General features: G+C 35.1%; 1 protein-coding gene across 4 annotated transcripts in view; it reads left to right on the plus strand.

Annotated features, from left to right (window-relative positions):
- CEP57L1 (centrosomal protein 57 like 1) overlaps positions 1–16,299 on the plus strand; it is a 61,420-nt gene that overhangs the window by 42,602 nt on the left and 2,519 nt on the right. For all 4 annotated transcript variants that reach the window (XR_002642011.3, XM_022554001.3, XM_030760295.2 and 1 more), the window contains 6 exons: positions 8,138–8,254; positions 9,249–9,326; positions 9,820–9,906; positions 14,635–14,712; positions 14,834–15,075; positions 16,097–16,241. Coding sequence is in view for 3 of the 4 variants with exons in the window: in XM_022554001.3 (XP_022409709.2) it covers positions 8,138–8,254; positions 9,249–9,326; positions 9,820–9,906; positions 14,635–14,712; positions 14,834–15,075; positions 16,097–16,241 (747 nt within the window). In the remaining variant the exon portion in view is untranslated. The remainder of the gene's footprint in view (positions 1–8,137; positions 8,255–9,248; positions 9,327–9,819; positions 9,907–14,634; positions 14,713–14,833; positions 15,076–16,096; positions 16,242–16,299) is intronic.

Here is a 16,299-nt window from a genome sequence, read left to right on the forward strand (position 1 = left end):
CAGTGGTTGAGCGTCCGCCTGCCGATGCAGCGGACACGGGTTCGTGCCCCGGTCCGGGAAGATCCCACATGCCGCGGAGCGGCTGGGCCCGTGAGCCATGGCCGCTGAGCCTGCGCGTCCGGAGCCTGTGCTCCGCAACGGGAGAGGCTACAGCAGTGAGAGGCCCGCGTACCGCAAAAAAAAAAAAAAAAAAAAAAAAAAAAGCAAAACGGACGGATAGAACCCTAGGACAAATGGAAGCAAAGCTATACAGACAAAATCTCACACAGATGCATACACATACACATTCACAAAAAGTGGAAAAGGGGAAAAAATCATAAACCTTGCTCTCAAAGTTCACCTCCTCAATTTGGGATATTCGTTGTCTACTCATGTGTTCCACAGATGCAGGGTACATCAAGTTGATTGTGGAGCTTTAATCCGCTGCTTCTGAGGCTGCTGGGAGAGATTTCCCTTTCTCTTCTTTGTTCTCACAGCTCCCAGGGGCTCAGCTTTGGATTTGGCCCCGCCTCTGCGTGTAGGTCCCCGGAAGGCATCTGTTGTTCGCTCAGACAGGACGGGGTTAAAGGAGTAGCTGTTTCGGGGGCTCTGGATCACTCAGGCCGGGGCGGGGTGGGGGGAGGGAGAGGCACCGAGTGCGGGATGAGCCTGCGCGGCAGAGGCCGGCGGGACTTTGCACCCGCCTGAGGCACGTCGTGCGTTCTCCCGGGGGAGTTGCCCCTGGATCCCGGGACCCTAGCAGTGGCGGGCTGCACAGGCTCCCCGGAAGGGGGGTGTGGATAGTGACCTGTGCTCCCACACAGGCTTCTTGGTGGCGGCAGCAGCAGCCTTAGCATCTCATGCCCGTCTCTGGGGTCCGCGGTTTTATCCTCGGCTCGCGCCCGTCTCTGGAGCTCCTTTAAGCAGCGCTCTTAATCCCATCTCCTCTCGCACCAGGAAACAAAGAGGGAAGAAAAAGTCTCTTGCCTCTTCGGCAGGTCCAGACTTTTCCCCGGACTCCCTCCTGGCTAGCCGTGGTGCACTAACCCCCTGAAGGCTGTGTTCACGCCGCCAACCCCAGTCCTCTCCCTGCGCTCCGACCGAAGCCGAGCCTCCTATAATATGTTTTTAAAGAATATTTAATGTCATGGGTAGATTGTCATATTAAAAATCTTAAATAGGATATAAAGCTGTATATAGGAAATTTCCAGTTACGGTGATACATACTAGGTCATTTGGACCAACCTTTTTGTAGAGGAAAACACAAAAAACTGGACAGAAAATTAAAAAGAAAGGGAGGGAGGGAGGAAGAAAGGAAGAAAAGAAAGTACACAAAGGCATTGTAGAGTTAACAAGGTGATGTAAAATCACCAATTCAAAAATCTGTGTGCAGACTTAAATCCAAAGAAGTTGAGCTCTAGAGAGGTTAGTTTCAGGTTCCTTCCTTCTTAGGGCATTTCTGATTCCAGAAGAGTCTGTTGAGAGGCTAAATAATACTTTTGAAAGCCATGTTTATGGGGCTAAGGAAATTAGAGTCCACGGCCTGCCAAGAGTAGGAACTGTGGTATATCTTCTGTGCTCTGAATGCTTTGTAATGGTGAACAAGAAGAAAAACAACCCAGATTACAGCTCTGCTCTAGGTTATCAGAGTAATCCAGAAAATCTTAGTCCCCGAAATTGGATTAAAGTGATCCTGGATGGCTCATGTTCCCAAGGACCTCAAATTATTTCTTTATACATCTCTTCTACATAGTGAGAAACTTTCAGTCAAAGATAAACAGGGAGAAGGAGATAAAGCACTGTGAAAAGAGATAGCATACATAACAGACTATATAAACACTCTCATAAGTTATCTCCAGCTAGGTACTGGCTCTGGAAGAGAGAGACTTTAAAATAATTATGCTTGCTAAAATCAAGGAGACAGAAGATAGGAACAAAATTTTCAGTAGAGCATTAGAAACCATAAAATGGCAGAGCAGATTTGAGAAAGAACCAAATAAAAATTGTAGAACTAAGAAATACAGTAAGTGAAATTTAGAACTTAATGGTGGATCTAATAGCAGATTAGAAGAGATAAATAGTGAACTAGATGCTGAAACTGTCCAGATCAATGAAGAGACAAAACAATAGTAAATTTAGAAAAGAGAGTAAGAGGCAGAAGTTAAGAGTGAGGTCAAATATATCTGTGATTGGAGTTCCAAAAGGAAAAGAGAAAGAATAGGACAGAAACAATATTTGAAGAGATAATGGCTGGGAATTTTAAAAAATTGATTTAAAAAAAAATCAGACCACAGATTCAAGAAGATAAAACCAAAGTAGGAAAAATAAAAAGAAATAAAAGAAATAATAAGACAAGAATAAAATCCTAAAAGCTGCTGGGGGGTGGGGGAAGGGTATGTTCAAAAGGACAGCAATTAAAGTAACAGTGGGCTTCTCAACTGAAAATACTGAATCTGGAAGAAGATGGATATAATTAAGGCAGTAAAAGAAAATAACTACCAATCTAGAGCCCAATGCCTGGGGGAAATATCCTTCAGAAATAAAGGTAAAGTGAAGACATTTTAAGACTGACAAAATCTGAGATAGTTTGTTACTAGGAGATACATTCTAAGGAAACACCGAAGGACCTTATTCGGACAGAAGGAAAGGTGTCTTAGATGGAAGGTCAGAGATGCAGGAAGGAATGAAGAACAACGAAGATGGTAAATATATGGGTAAATCTAAATGAATATTGTATAAAACAGCAATAATAATGTTTTATTTATGTATTTAAATATATATAAAGGATTAAAATTAATGAGAACAGAAGCTCATAAATTAGGAACTGGTAAATATAGTTTAAGTGTTCTAAGATCTTTGCTTTATGTTGGAAATGGGTAAAGTACCAGTCAATACTGGATTTTAATGGGCAAGAATTTAATAGGTTTTTCAAGGAACTGGAAAAGTGATTCTAAAATTTATATAAAAAGGAAAGGTCCAAGAGTAGCCAAGCTATTCTGAAGAAGAATAAGGTGAGGTCTTACTGTATTGATGCTATCAAAATTAACATGATAGGGCTTCCCTGGTGGCACAGTGGTTGAGAGTCCACCTGCCGATGCAGGGGACACAGGTTCGTGCCCCGGTCCGGGAAGATCCCACATGCCGCGGAGCGGCTGGGCCCATGAGCCATGGCCGTTGAGCCTGCGCGTCCAGAGCCTGTACTCCACAACGGGAGAGGCCACAACAGTGAGAGGCCCACATACCGCAAAAAAATAAATAAAAATTAAAATAAAAATTAACATGGTATTTGTATGGATAGACACCCGAATAAAGGAATAGGATATAGTCAGACACACTTATGTGGAAACTCAATATAAAACAAGGATGCCACTGCAGAACATTGGAGAAAAGTCAGACTTCAGTAAACAGTTTTGGGAAAATTGGTTATCTGTGTGAGAAAAAAAAACAAAGAAATTGATCCCTACCATACAGAAAAATCAATTCCAGATGGATTAAAGACTTAAATGTAAACGTTGGAATTTTTAAGAGCAAATACGGAACAATATCCTTATGACCTTGGAGTTAAGGGAGATTTTTTAGGCAAGATACAAAAAGTAACAAAGCAGTAGAAAAGTGGGCAAAGTTATGAAGAGGCATTTTGCAGGATAAAAGGAATCACAAATGGTCATACATTTATAGAAAACTTGATCAATCTCATTAGTGACCAGGGAAATGCCAATTAAAAGCACAAGATATCTATCTATTCACCTATTCACGTTTTACCTTATAAAATAACGTAGAAATTCCTATGCTAGCTAAATATTGTAGATCAGTGACTTTTAACCATTTTTTAAATGTTTTTGTTGAAGTATAATTTACATCTAGTGAAATACACAGGTCTTAAATGTACAGTTCAGTGATTATTGATAAATGAATATGCTCATGTAATCCATAGTCCTACCAAATAACAGAACATTTTTTTAATAAATTCATTTATTTATTTATCTTTGGCTGCATTGGGTCTTCATTGCTGTGTGAGGGCATTTGCTAGTTGCGGCGAGTGGGGGCCACTTTTCATTGCAGTGTGCAGGCTTCTCATTGTGGTGGCCTCTCCTGTTAACGGAGCATGGGCTCCAGGCACGCAGGCTTCAGTAGTTGTGGCATGTGGGCTTAGTTGTGGCACACAGGCTGTAGAGTGCAGGCTCAGTAGTTGTGGCGCATGGGCCCAGTTGCTCCATGGCATATGGGATCTTCCTGGACCAGGGCTTGAACCTGTGTCCCCTGCATTGGCAGGCAGATTCCCAACCACTGTGCCACCAGGGAAGTCCAACAGAACATTTTTATCACCCCAGAAATTTTCTTATATCTCTGCCAAGTTATTCCCTGTTCTGTACCCACCTCCCAACAACACAACTACTATTCTGATTTATTTTACTTCAGATTAAGTTTGCCTGTCCTAGAACTTCATATAAATTGGATCATAGAAAATGTACTTTTTTGTGTCTGGTTCTTTGGTTTAACATAAAGTTTTTTAGATTAATCCATGTTGTTGTATGTATCAGTAGTTCATTCCTTTTATTGCTGTATAGAATTTCATTATATAGATATGCCACAAGTTGGTTATCCATTTTTCTGTTGATGGACATTTGGCTTGTTTGGAGATATTATGAATAAAGTTTGGAGATATTATGAATAAAGCTGCTATGGACAGTTTGGAGATATTATGAATAAAGCTGCTATGGACATTCTTGTACAAATTATTTTGTGACCATATGTTTTAATTTCTCTTGGATAAATAGTAGTAGAATTGCTGAACCACAGGGTAGGTGTATGTTTATAAGAAACTGTGAAACTGTTTTCCAAAATATTTTCTTCTAAAAGCTTTTTGTTTTCATTTTTTTCCTGTGATCCATCTGGAATTAATTTTTGTATGGTGAGAGGAAATAGTCAAGGTTAAATTTTTTCCATGTGGATGCCCAGTTGTTCCAGCACCACTTGTTAAAAGATTTCTTTTCTCCTGTTGAATTCATTGGGCACCTTTGTCAACAATCAATTGGCAAAGATAGATAAAGTCTGTTTCTGAGACTCTGTATTATCTTTTCGTCTATTCTTACACTAATAACCATGTAGCTTTACAATAAGTCTTGAAATCAAGTAGTGTGAATCTTCCAGCTTTGTTCTTTTTGTTGTTATTATAGATCCTTTGCACTTCTATATAAATTTTATAACCAGTGTAACATTTTCTAAAAAATAAGTCTGCTGAGATTTTGATCGGGATATTGTTAAATCTATAGATCATTTGGGGAAAAATTGATAACTCGAAAATATTGAATCTTCTGATCCATGAACATAGTATATTTCTCTATTATTTCAGTCTTCTTTACTTTCTCTTCATAATGGTTTGTAGTTTCTATGAGAGATCTTGCACATCTTTTGTTAAATTTATCTCTAAGAACTTTGTATTCTTAATGTTATTATGAGCAATATTGGACTTTTTTTTCATTTTTCTATTACTAGCATATAAAAATGTAATTGATTTTTATGTGACTTTGTATCCTGCAGCTTGCTAAATTTATTCTAGTAGTTTTCATATTTTCAAAGGATTTTCTTTATACACAATCATGTCATCTGTGAATAAAGACAGCTTTATTTCTCCTTTTCCAAATTTTTTGGCTTTTATTTCTTTTTCATACTTTATTGCTCTGGCTATTACAGCTAGTATAGTGTTAATTAGGAGTAGTAAGAACTGACATCTTTGTTTTGTTTCTGATCTTTGGGTTAGGAGTAGTAAGAACTGACATCTTTGTTTTGTTTCTGATCTTTGGGAGAAAGATGCCAGTCTTTCACTAGGATATTACCTCTAGGTTTTTCATAGTTGTTCCTTATCAAGGTGTGGAAATTACTTTCTATTCTTAGTTTGCTAAAAGCTTTTATTGTGAATGGGTATCAAATTTTGTGAATTGCTTTTTCTACATCTAGTGAAAGGGTCATATGATTTTTCTCACTCCTTCTGTTAACATGGTAAGTTACACTGTTTGATTTTCAAATGTTAACCAACATTGCATTCCTGGTATAGACCCCAATCAATCTTAAAATAGTATTCTTTTTTTACATTGCTTGATTCAGTTTGCTAATATTTTGCTTAGCTATTTTTGTGCCTTTGTCCATGAGGAATCTTGGTTTGTAATTTTCTTATAATGTCTGGTTTTGGTGTTATGGTTTTGTTGGCCTCATAAAATTAGTTGGGAAGATTCCTTCTTCTATTTTCTGGAAGACCTTGTATAAGAGTAGTATTATTTCCTCCATAAATGTTTGATAGAATTCAAATTTGATAGATGCTATCTGGGACTGGAGTTTTCTTTAAATGTAAAGTGTTTTTGAATAATGAATTCAATTTATTTGTAACAGAGATTGGGCTACTCAGATTTTTGTTTCTTCTTGTGTCTTTAGAGAAGTCCCTCTTTCATTCGTGATATTACTAAGTTGTATTTTTGCTCTTTTTAAAATTATCACTCTACCTATCACTTTATCAACTTTATTGATTTTTTCAAAAGAAAATTTTTTTAAAGTTTTATGTTCTATTTCATTGATTTCCACTTCATTTTTATTATTTCCTTCCTTCTATTTATGTAGGGTTTAATTTGCTATTTTTTCCCTACCTTTGTATGTTAGAAACTTAGATTATTGATTTTAAAACTTTTATTATTTCTTTTTAAATGTTATATCTTGTGATTAAAACTATCAAGTTCCCTGTAAACATTGCTTTACTTGCATCCCACAGATTTTGATATTTTATATTTTCATTATCTTTCAGCTACAAATATTTTTTAAGTTCTCTAGTGGTTTCTTCTTATATTCTATTGACTTCTCATACTTTTTCCCTTCTCTTTCTCCTTTTTAGCACCTGCTCTACAGGTTAAAATATGTGTTCTTAACGTACCACAGTCTGCCATGAATTAGTATTAAAACATTCACATGTAATATTAGATCCTTACCACAGTATGCTTCCACTTATCTCCCTTTGTGCTACAGTTTTCATATATTTTATTTCTACATATGTTATATAACTCACAATACATTGTTTTTGTTTCTGCTTTAAATGATCAGTTTTCCTTTAAATAAAATTAAGAAACAAGGAGATATTTATCCACATTTTTACCATTCCCAGTGCTTTTTATTTCTTTATGTAGAATCAATTTTTCATCTAGTGTCATTTCCTTTAGTCTGAAGTACTTCTTTTAAAAGTATGCTGGGAATTCTCTTAGCATGATTTTGTCTGGAAAAGGCTTTATTTCACCATCATTGGTGAAGGATAGTTTCACTGGATATAGAATTCTAGTTGATGCTTTTTTTCTTTTAGCACATTAAAGCTGTTCTCTCAATTGTCCTCTGGATTTCATAGTTTCTAATGAGAATTGTTATCTTCATTCCTCTGTGCATAATGTGTTACTTCTCAGGCTGCTTTTTTTTCCTTTTATCACTGGTTTTCCACCATTTGATAATGTGCCCAAATGGGGTTTTCTTTGTATTTATTCTGCTTGGGTTACTTTTTGTTTGTTTGTTTTAGATTCTTGAATATGTTAGTTAATATTTTTCATCAAAATTGGAACATTTTTAGCCATTATCCTTCAAATAATTATCCTTGTCTGACTTCTCTCTCCTCTCATTCTATAAGTCCAATTGAATGTTAGACCACAGGTCACCAAGACTCTGTTTATTGGTTGTTTCAGGTTTTTGTTTTTTAATAGACTATTTTTTTAGAGCAGTTTTAAGTTAATAAAAGATAGTTCTCTGTATGTTTTATTCCTCTGATAGTTACTTTGCTATGTTATAGTTAGAGAGGGGGTAAATCAGTGACTGGTTTGGTCACCTTGTGAATAACACCTTTATTTATTTAATACACGTTTCACTGATGATGTTTTCCATAGTAAGAAATACTATATAAAGATACATAGAAGATTTTGTTCCATTGATCTAATATCTTTTTTTACACATTATATTTGGTTTTTAAAAGTATTTTATTTTCTTGTTTTTTGCTCATAAGCACCTAAAGTATGTACATGTATGTGCGTGTTTCTTATGACAGATTTATATTATACTTTGAATTCTTAGAAATTGTATTACTCTTGAGCCATTGGCATCACTTGCCAAACTTAGGTTTTGTTTTTTTCCTTTCCAGGCCCAGCTTCAAAGGGAAAAAGAACAGGATCACATGAAGCTGCAAGCAAAACTTGAAAAGCTTGATGTCTTAGAAAAAGAATGTTTTAAACTTAAAACAACTCAAAAAACTGCTGAGGTAAGCTTCTACTTGTTTCTTTGAAGTGGTGATGCCAGGAATAAATCTTTAGTGTTAAGCATAATTACACTGTATGTGAATATGCAGTAAAATTAGATTCGTAAAACTTCATTAACAACTTTTAGTAATCCAGATATGAATTCCTGCCTATAGAGATGAAAAGTTAATATATTCTATCACAGCATGAATGAGCTTGCCTTTTGATGTGAAATTGTAGTTTTGGTTTCTTCTGCTGTAGTTTTGGTTTCTTCTGCAATGGCAGAACATTTTCATTTGTTAAGTAATTTACCTAAAGGATATTGAAAAGATTGCCTTTCACCACTTATAATTAAGTTAAGCCTATTCTAGATCCTGTCCTGAAATACCCTCTCCTTTTCCACCCAAATCCTATCCATTTCATAGGACTTTCTCCCAGTCCTGCTTCCTCTGTGAAGCCTTCCTTGAGTTTTCCAACACTCAGGAAGCTCACCCTTTGAAATAGTACTGTCTTCCTATTCTAAACTACACCATGGAGATAAGATGAAATACTTACGTGTATAAGGTTATACAGTATATACATGGTATGAGTCAAATCATATCATTTCATGTATATTACTGTTGTTTCCCTAAGTACAGCATAAATAGACGTTTGTTGTAATTTGTCTATATTTTGAATGAAACATTGAGACCCAAGACTATAATTGTTTGACGTTCTAGACCTTTAAAACCTCCCAAATTTTCATTATTATGATTTTGTTGATGAAAGTTAAAAGAGCCTATGCATATACATTCTTTGCTTTTCCTTTGTTCTTCTTGTATATAATAGCAGGTAAAGAAGCATAGGAAGAAAGCCAAGAAAAATTTAGCATCTTTTGCCATTACTTTTTCTTACTTTCTGCTTTAATTTACCAAACTATCAAGAATCAATACCCTAAGGACCCTATTTGGAAAAGGAATATAAGATATTTGGCTTTAGTTTTTGTATAATAATCCTAGATTTTTTATTCTTTTGCAGGGCAAGATTAAACATTTAGAGGAAAAACTAAAGGAAGAAGAACATCAGCGTAAGCTCTTTCAAGACAAAGCTTCTCAGGTAAATAGAGCACTATATCATCTATCACATTAAAATCATGTACGTTTTATTGTACTTTATTAACTGAAGCCTGTATTCTAGACTCTAATTTCTGCTTCCTAGCTTGTTATTTTTTGTCTTATTTTGCTATAATACTGAAGTTCTCAATAAGTCAGCCAGTATATTTATATACTTGGATGTATTGCCAAGAGATCTTTTGGTCTTTTGAAATTCTGACAAACATATATATATTCTCAGTTGAAACAATTCCTGCTATAGATTGTTTTCAGTTTGAGATAAATAAAATAATTCATTCTCTTAAAAACAGAAAATGATTGTAATTACCAGTAGACCTGGTAACTTTTTCACACAAAAAATAGTGTTTGAGGTTTTCTTTTCTTCCTCAAAAAACATTTTGTCTTTATAAATTGAGATCTGATCCTCATTATAATGTTTTTGAAGAAGAAGGAACTTGTTAAAAATCAATTTAATACATTTTTTTTCAATATTGTAGCTTCAAACTGGACTTGAAATCAGTAGAATTTTGATGTCTTCCATATCAAATCCAAAGCGCTCCAAGGAAAAGAAGAAATCTTCAAAGGTATACAAACACTTTATTCTTATCTTGCTAATACTTATTTCTTCACCCTTTTAATATTTATACCTATCCATTTCCAAAAAAATTTGAAAAGATTTATAATACAAGACAATGCTTTGAAATGGGCATAAAAACATGAGTCAAGTAATGATGGTTTGGGGTGTGAGGACAGAAAATTCCATAAAACCTAGGTTAAAGAAAGTAACAGCAGTTGAGTGCAAAACCTAGCTCTGAGTTTTCTTAACAGCCAAAGCAAAAAGGAGCATATAATAGGCAGTACATCTATCTTTGTGAAATAACAATAAGCCTTCCAGTTTTTCTAGAAAGACAAACATTTTCCTAGTACTAAACTGTTAGAGAAATGTACTTTGGATACTTTACGAAAGAGGCAGTAAACAACACAATAGATACTGACAAGCACAATAGATCCTGGAAGCAGTTTTATATAATATATGCACAATAAAAAGACAAAGATACAGTATTAAATTATATTGTATTATAAATTATAGTCATTTCTCTAGGTAAATTATTTATTTTTTTCTGTGCTCATAGCCTTTGGATTTGCCTAAAAATAAAGATTGGGGAAGTACTTTATAGATTTACCAATAATATTTTGTTTAGATGAGTTGATGTTTGGGTTTATTATATTAAACTTTCTTATTTATAATGGTAAGAAAGAAAATGTTAATCCCTTTTAATCTCATGATTCTGAAATTGTAGTTTTGATGACCATCATTACTGTTTACTCAATATGCATGTAGTGTTTGTGTGTGTTCTTTGCTGTGGGAACCAAGCATGCTATTTGCAATTTCTGGCCACTGCCATAGGCTCACCCTATGGATACGATAATGGAGGAAACGTTATACTTAACTTTAGCTAGTCATTTATTCCATAAATAAGAGTTACTATTTAATAGTTTGGCTGCATTTTTCACAGATTTTTTCTTTCAAAGAATTTGCAAAATACGGTAATGAAAAACATTTTCCCAATGCAATTTATGTTGATTTTTTAGCTTATTTCCTTCCTCAAGTATGTTTTCTTTCTTGTCTCTACAGGAAGATTAGAAGCTGCAAAGCCAAATAGAAAATCACTATAAGTAATTTGCAAGTGGAAAAATTATTGACTTAATTTTGTATTTGTGTTTTATGGCATCCTTTGATGAGTTAGTGGAAAAAAAATTTTAATAAGGTACAGGGAGAAACAAGGTAAAAGAAATGAAGGAAAGAAAAGGTAGCTGCTGGAAGAAAAGAAAAAGTAATTAACAGCAAAATCACTTTTAAAAAGTAGTTAGTTCAAGTCCCAAGTTCATAGGATCTGCCTGTAATAATGCCTCCCTTTAAAGATGGCAGGGACACTTAGTTGCTTGCTGAAGGTAGGATCTGATTTTGAGACCTCTATGAGAGTCCTGCTTGTCTCACTGACACTCCATATCCTGAATGTAGTTCATTCAATTCATACATCTTGATTTACATAGACTAGTACCTTTAGGTAGTAAAAAGATAAATAACACAGGAATTTACAGAGAGGCAGATAAATATACAAATATAAGACAGAGTATAATAAAAACTTAATGGAGGTATAAACAAAATACTGTGGTGCTGTATAGATAAAGAATATGTGAAGGGGTCATGCAAGAAGCAGCATTAAAGGCAGCCTTGGAAAATTAGTAAGTATTGATAGAGATGAAGAGAAGTGTTTTACAGTCTGAGAGTATAGTTGGTTTTTCCACGAAACGATAAGTAATTGTCCAGTACTGGGTGTGAGATGGTGTCATATGAGACTGAAATTGAAAATATAGCTTGAGGTGAGATTATGACTGATCTTCAATGCCATGTTAAGAATTTGAACTTTTATTCCTATAAGTCATTGGGAACCACTGAAGGCTTGTAGGCAAATGATTAGAGCTATACTTCTAGATGGTAAGCGACAACAGTATAAGGTGAGCTTGGAAGTAAAGAATCAGGCTGTTTGAATGTGGTAAGCAAGATGATGGAAGCCTTTCCTGTGATGTTTTCATTATTCTCTTAAAAGGTTAGACTGTAATCAATCAGAGATCTCATCCAATATGGTAACTAAAAGAATTAAATTTCTTTTACTCTTAATTATAACTGCTTGAAATAGCCTTAGACCAGACCATTGTTTTCCATTACTTGAAATTACCATTCCTGAAGTACAGAGGTTGAATGATTGTCCAGGGTCACCAAGCAACTCTGAGTGAATAAGAACTGACTCACAAACTTGTGATTTCTCTACCTCTAAGCCATTTTATTTTTTTAATTTTCAGAAAAAAAAATTGAATGTTTATAATAGTTAAGATATCTAAATTTTCATTTAGAGTTGGGAATATTTTGTTTTCATTATGGAATATGCTCAGTTTATTGATTATTCTCTTGGTGAAGTGTTAACTAGAGTGACCAATTCACCCCAGTTTGCCTGTGACTTTCCTGGTTTTAGTACTGAAAATCCTGTATCATGGGCAAATTGAGACAATTGGTCACCCTAGTTCAATCCTTCCTACAAAAATAGTGAAATCATTTACTTTTAAGAATGTAGTTCAGCAGGGCTTTCCTGGTGGCGCAGCGGTTGAGAGTCCGCCTGCCGATGCAGGGGACACGGGTTCGTGCCCCGGTCCGGGAAGATCCCACATGCCGCGGAGCGGCTGGGCCCGTGAGCCATGGCCGCTGAGCCTGCGCGTCCGGAGCCTGTGCTTCGCAACGGGAGAGGCCACAGCAGTGAGAGGCCCACGTACCGCAAAAAAAAAAAAAAAAAAGAATGTAGTTCAGCAGTGTCTTTTTAAAAATGTTTCATGAAGGAGTATATATAACAAAAAATGTCTGCTCGAAGGATAATAATGAAATTAGCACTTGGTATACTGACCACCCAGCTTAAGAAATAGAACATTACCAGCACTGTTAAGCCCCAGCATATATCTCTCCTAAATTGTATTCCCTCCGTCCAAGGATTAACCACAATTCTGATTTTGCTTTTATCATCCTCTGGCTTTAAAAAAAAAAATTACTTTGCCAAATAAGTATTCCTAAGAAATACATGTTTTAGGGTTATGCTTTGAACTTTATGTAAATGAACTTATTCTGTTCGTGTTCTTTAGCAGCTTTCTTTTTCCACTCAGCATTAAGTTTATGAGATTCTTCCAATTGATGCATATACCTATGGTTCGCTGCTTTTTATTGCTAAAAATACTTTTTTCCTTTCTCCTTTCAGTGATCATTTGGTTTGTTTCTCACTTTTTGTTATTATAAAAAACACTGTTAAGAACTTTCTTGTACATACCTTTTGGTGCATGTGTTCAGGAGTTTCTCTAAGATGCTGGGCCATAAGTGTTATGCACCTTAGCTTTACGAGATAATGTCCAAAGTGATTGGACCAGTTTATGTTCCAATCAGCAGTTACCATTGTTCCATATCCTAACCATAAGTGTCTATTTTTGTTTTTCACTTTTTATTTTGAAAAATTATATATTCACAGGAGATAACAAAAAAATATAAAGGGAGGTCCCATGTATCTTCAACCAGTTTTCCCCAATGGTAACATCTTTCATAAATATAGTATAAAGTCCAGGAAATTGAAATTGGTACAATACACAGAACTTATGGAGATTTCAATAGTTTTTTATTCACTTAGTTGTGTGTGTATATGTATGTGTATGTGTGAGTATATGTAGTTTTATATAGTTTTATCACATGTGTATATTCATGTAACCATCACCACAATGAAGATACAGCACTATTCCACCTCTATAAGCTTTCTTCATTCCATTCCTTTATAGTTACACATCATCCTGCTCCCTAACCCTTAGCATTTTCTAATCTGTTTACCATCTCTATAATTTTATTTCATGAATGCTATATAAATATAATCATACAGTATGTAACCTTTTTTAAAAAAAATTTATTTATTTTTGACTGCGTTGGGTCTTCGTTGCTGCATGTGGGCTTTTCTCTAGTTGCGTCTAGTGGGGGCTACTCTTCATTGTGGTGTGGGGGCTTGTTGCTGTGGCTTCTCTTGTTGAGGAACATGGGCTCTAGGCACACGGGCTTCATTGTGGCACGTGGGCTCAGTAGTTGTGGCGCACGGACTTAGTTGCTCCGCGGCATATGGGATCTTCCGTGACCAGGGCTCGAACCCATGTCCCCTGCATTGGCAGGTGGATTCTTAACCACTGCACCACCACGGAAGCCCAGTATGTAACCTTTTGAGAGGCTTTTTTTGCTCAGCCAATTCCCTTGCAATCCACCCAAGTATTAATACATTTTTAAAAGTTTCTGTGTAGTATTCCATGTTATGGATGTGCCACAGTTTAACCATTTACCTATTGAAGGATATTTGGATTGTTTTCAGTTTTAGGCTATCACAAATAAAGCAGTTATAAACATTTGTATACGGGTTTTTGTGTGAACATAAGTTTTCATTTTTCTGGGATAAATGTCTAAAAGTGCAATTGCTAAATCATATGATAACTACATGTTTAGTTTTATAAGAAACTTCCAAACTGTCTTCCAAAGTGGCTGCATTATTTTGTGCATATGAGCGATCTGGTTTCTCCACATCCTTGCCAGCATTTGGTGGTGTCACTTTTTTTTTTTGGCTGTTCTAATAGGTGTATAGTGATGTTTCATTGTAACTTGCATTTTCCTAATGGCTAATAATGTTGCATTTGATAAATGTCTTTTTAAATATTTTTTGTTTACTTTTTCCCTTGTCAATATTTAGAAAAGTAAATGTTTAAAGAGAGGACCACCTCAGCAAATTTATTCAAAATTTGGATCACTGCCTATTGTGGCTGAGAAGGTGAGAGGGGGAAAAATGAGGATACTTGGTCAGATAAACTCAGGCTTTGTTGTAAGTGCTATTTAAATGCCATCAGTTATTTAAAATCGTTCTCGGCTATTTCTTCCCCGCCCCCCCGAAGTCTGCCAGTGCAGGCCATTCCAGGAATGCAAGTACCCAAAACCTGCAGACAGTGCAACATTACAGGCCACATATCCTTCAGAAACTGGCTGAAGTTTCTGAACCTAGATGTCTCTACAAGCCTTCTAAATCAACTTCTCAATGTGAAGCTGTACCTTCTGACTCAGAAAAGTCCATTTCCATTTGTAACAATTTGTCTGAACTTTTGATGGCAATGCAAGATGAGCTGGACCAAATGACTATGTAAGTATTTATCAGAAGAAGTAGCAAGATATTTAGGTATCTTTTTTTCTTCTCAGTCTTTCAAACAATGCCACTTATAAATTCTTAAAAGTCTTACTTAGCCATTTGGATTTATTTTGATCTGCAGATTTGTTGTCATTGATTTTTCATTATATTTTTTGTATTTAAATTGCATTTTAATTATCTATGTGTAATTACTACTTTTTCCAATTTAAAGTGTTTCTGTATTCCCAAGATCTGAACTGACAGACAGATATTTCTGTCATTCTAACAAATGGAGTCTGGTGACCTTAAATTGTAACACACAAATACTTTTATAAGAAAGATTCTCCATTTGTTTTTTATAATCTTTTTAGTTAAATGAATGATTTCATTAGACAAATAGGAAAGCAATTTCTTGTTTTAGATTCTGGCTGGTCTGCATTACAAGTTTGAAGCATCCATAGTAAACAATATTCTGTATGGGATATATATTTTAAGCTTCAAGTTTAAATATATATTCAACAAAAATTCCAGAAAATATGTGATTTGGGCGGCCAGCTAGTTGAACTAAGACCTCTGTAGAAGATATAACTAGTTCTATTGGCAGTGTTTCTTTGAGTAGCCTATCACCAAATCTAGGGATTTCTCAGGCAAATACTTCTATAGCTGGAATTCTTCCACAGATTCTACATTAAGAATTCCAAACTTGGAATGAAAAAGAGTCCCTTAATGCCTCTAGCTAAGGACATCAGAATATTTTACTACATTTAACTGTAAACATCAAGGATTCAGACCTTTTTTTTAAGATTCTTTAAGGTCCTAAGTCTAATATATTTCTAAATATATCTAATCTCAAATCATAAGAGCCTGTTTATAATTACCATAGATTTAATTTGATAACCCTACAGAAAGAGACTATCTTTGAAGGTTAATATTTAACTCTGATTAAAATTTATGATTGAACAGAATATTGCCTAATTGTGACAAAGACATATACTATAAACTGTAATAGTGCTTGATATTTGCTTTTCTTTCATAGGGAGTACCAAGACCTGCTGAATCAAATGAAAGAAGCTGAAAGCCAATCAGTCTGTGAAAACATAGAATGTGAACTAGAACATTTAGTCAAGAAAATGGAAATTAAAGGAGAACAAATTTCTAAACTAATGAAGCATCAAGACAATGTAAGAGGCTTTAGTAAAAGATTTTAATGAAAAGATAATGTATCTGGATTCAGTGTTA

Source organism: Delphinapterus leucas, chromosome 12 (genome assembly GCF_059928025.1).
Source record: "Delphinapterus leucas isolate spDelLeu-1000000601 "Yukka" chromosome 12, BTC_Dleu_Yukka2, whole genome shotgun sequence".
Taxonomy (NCBI): domain Eukaryota; kingdom Metazoa; phylum Chordata; class Mammalia; order Artiodactyla; family Monodontidae; genus Delphinapterus; species Delphinapterus leucas.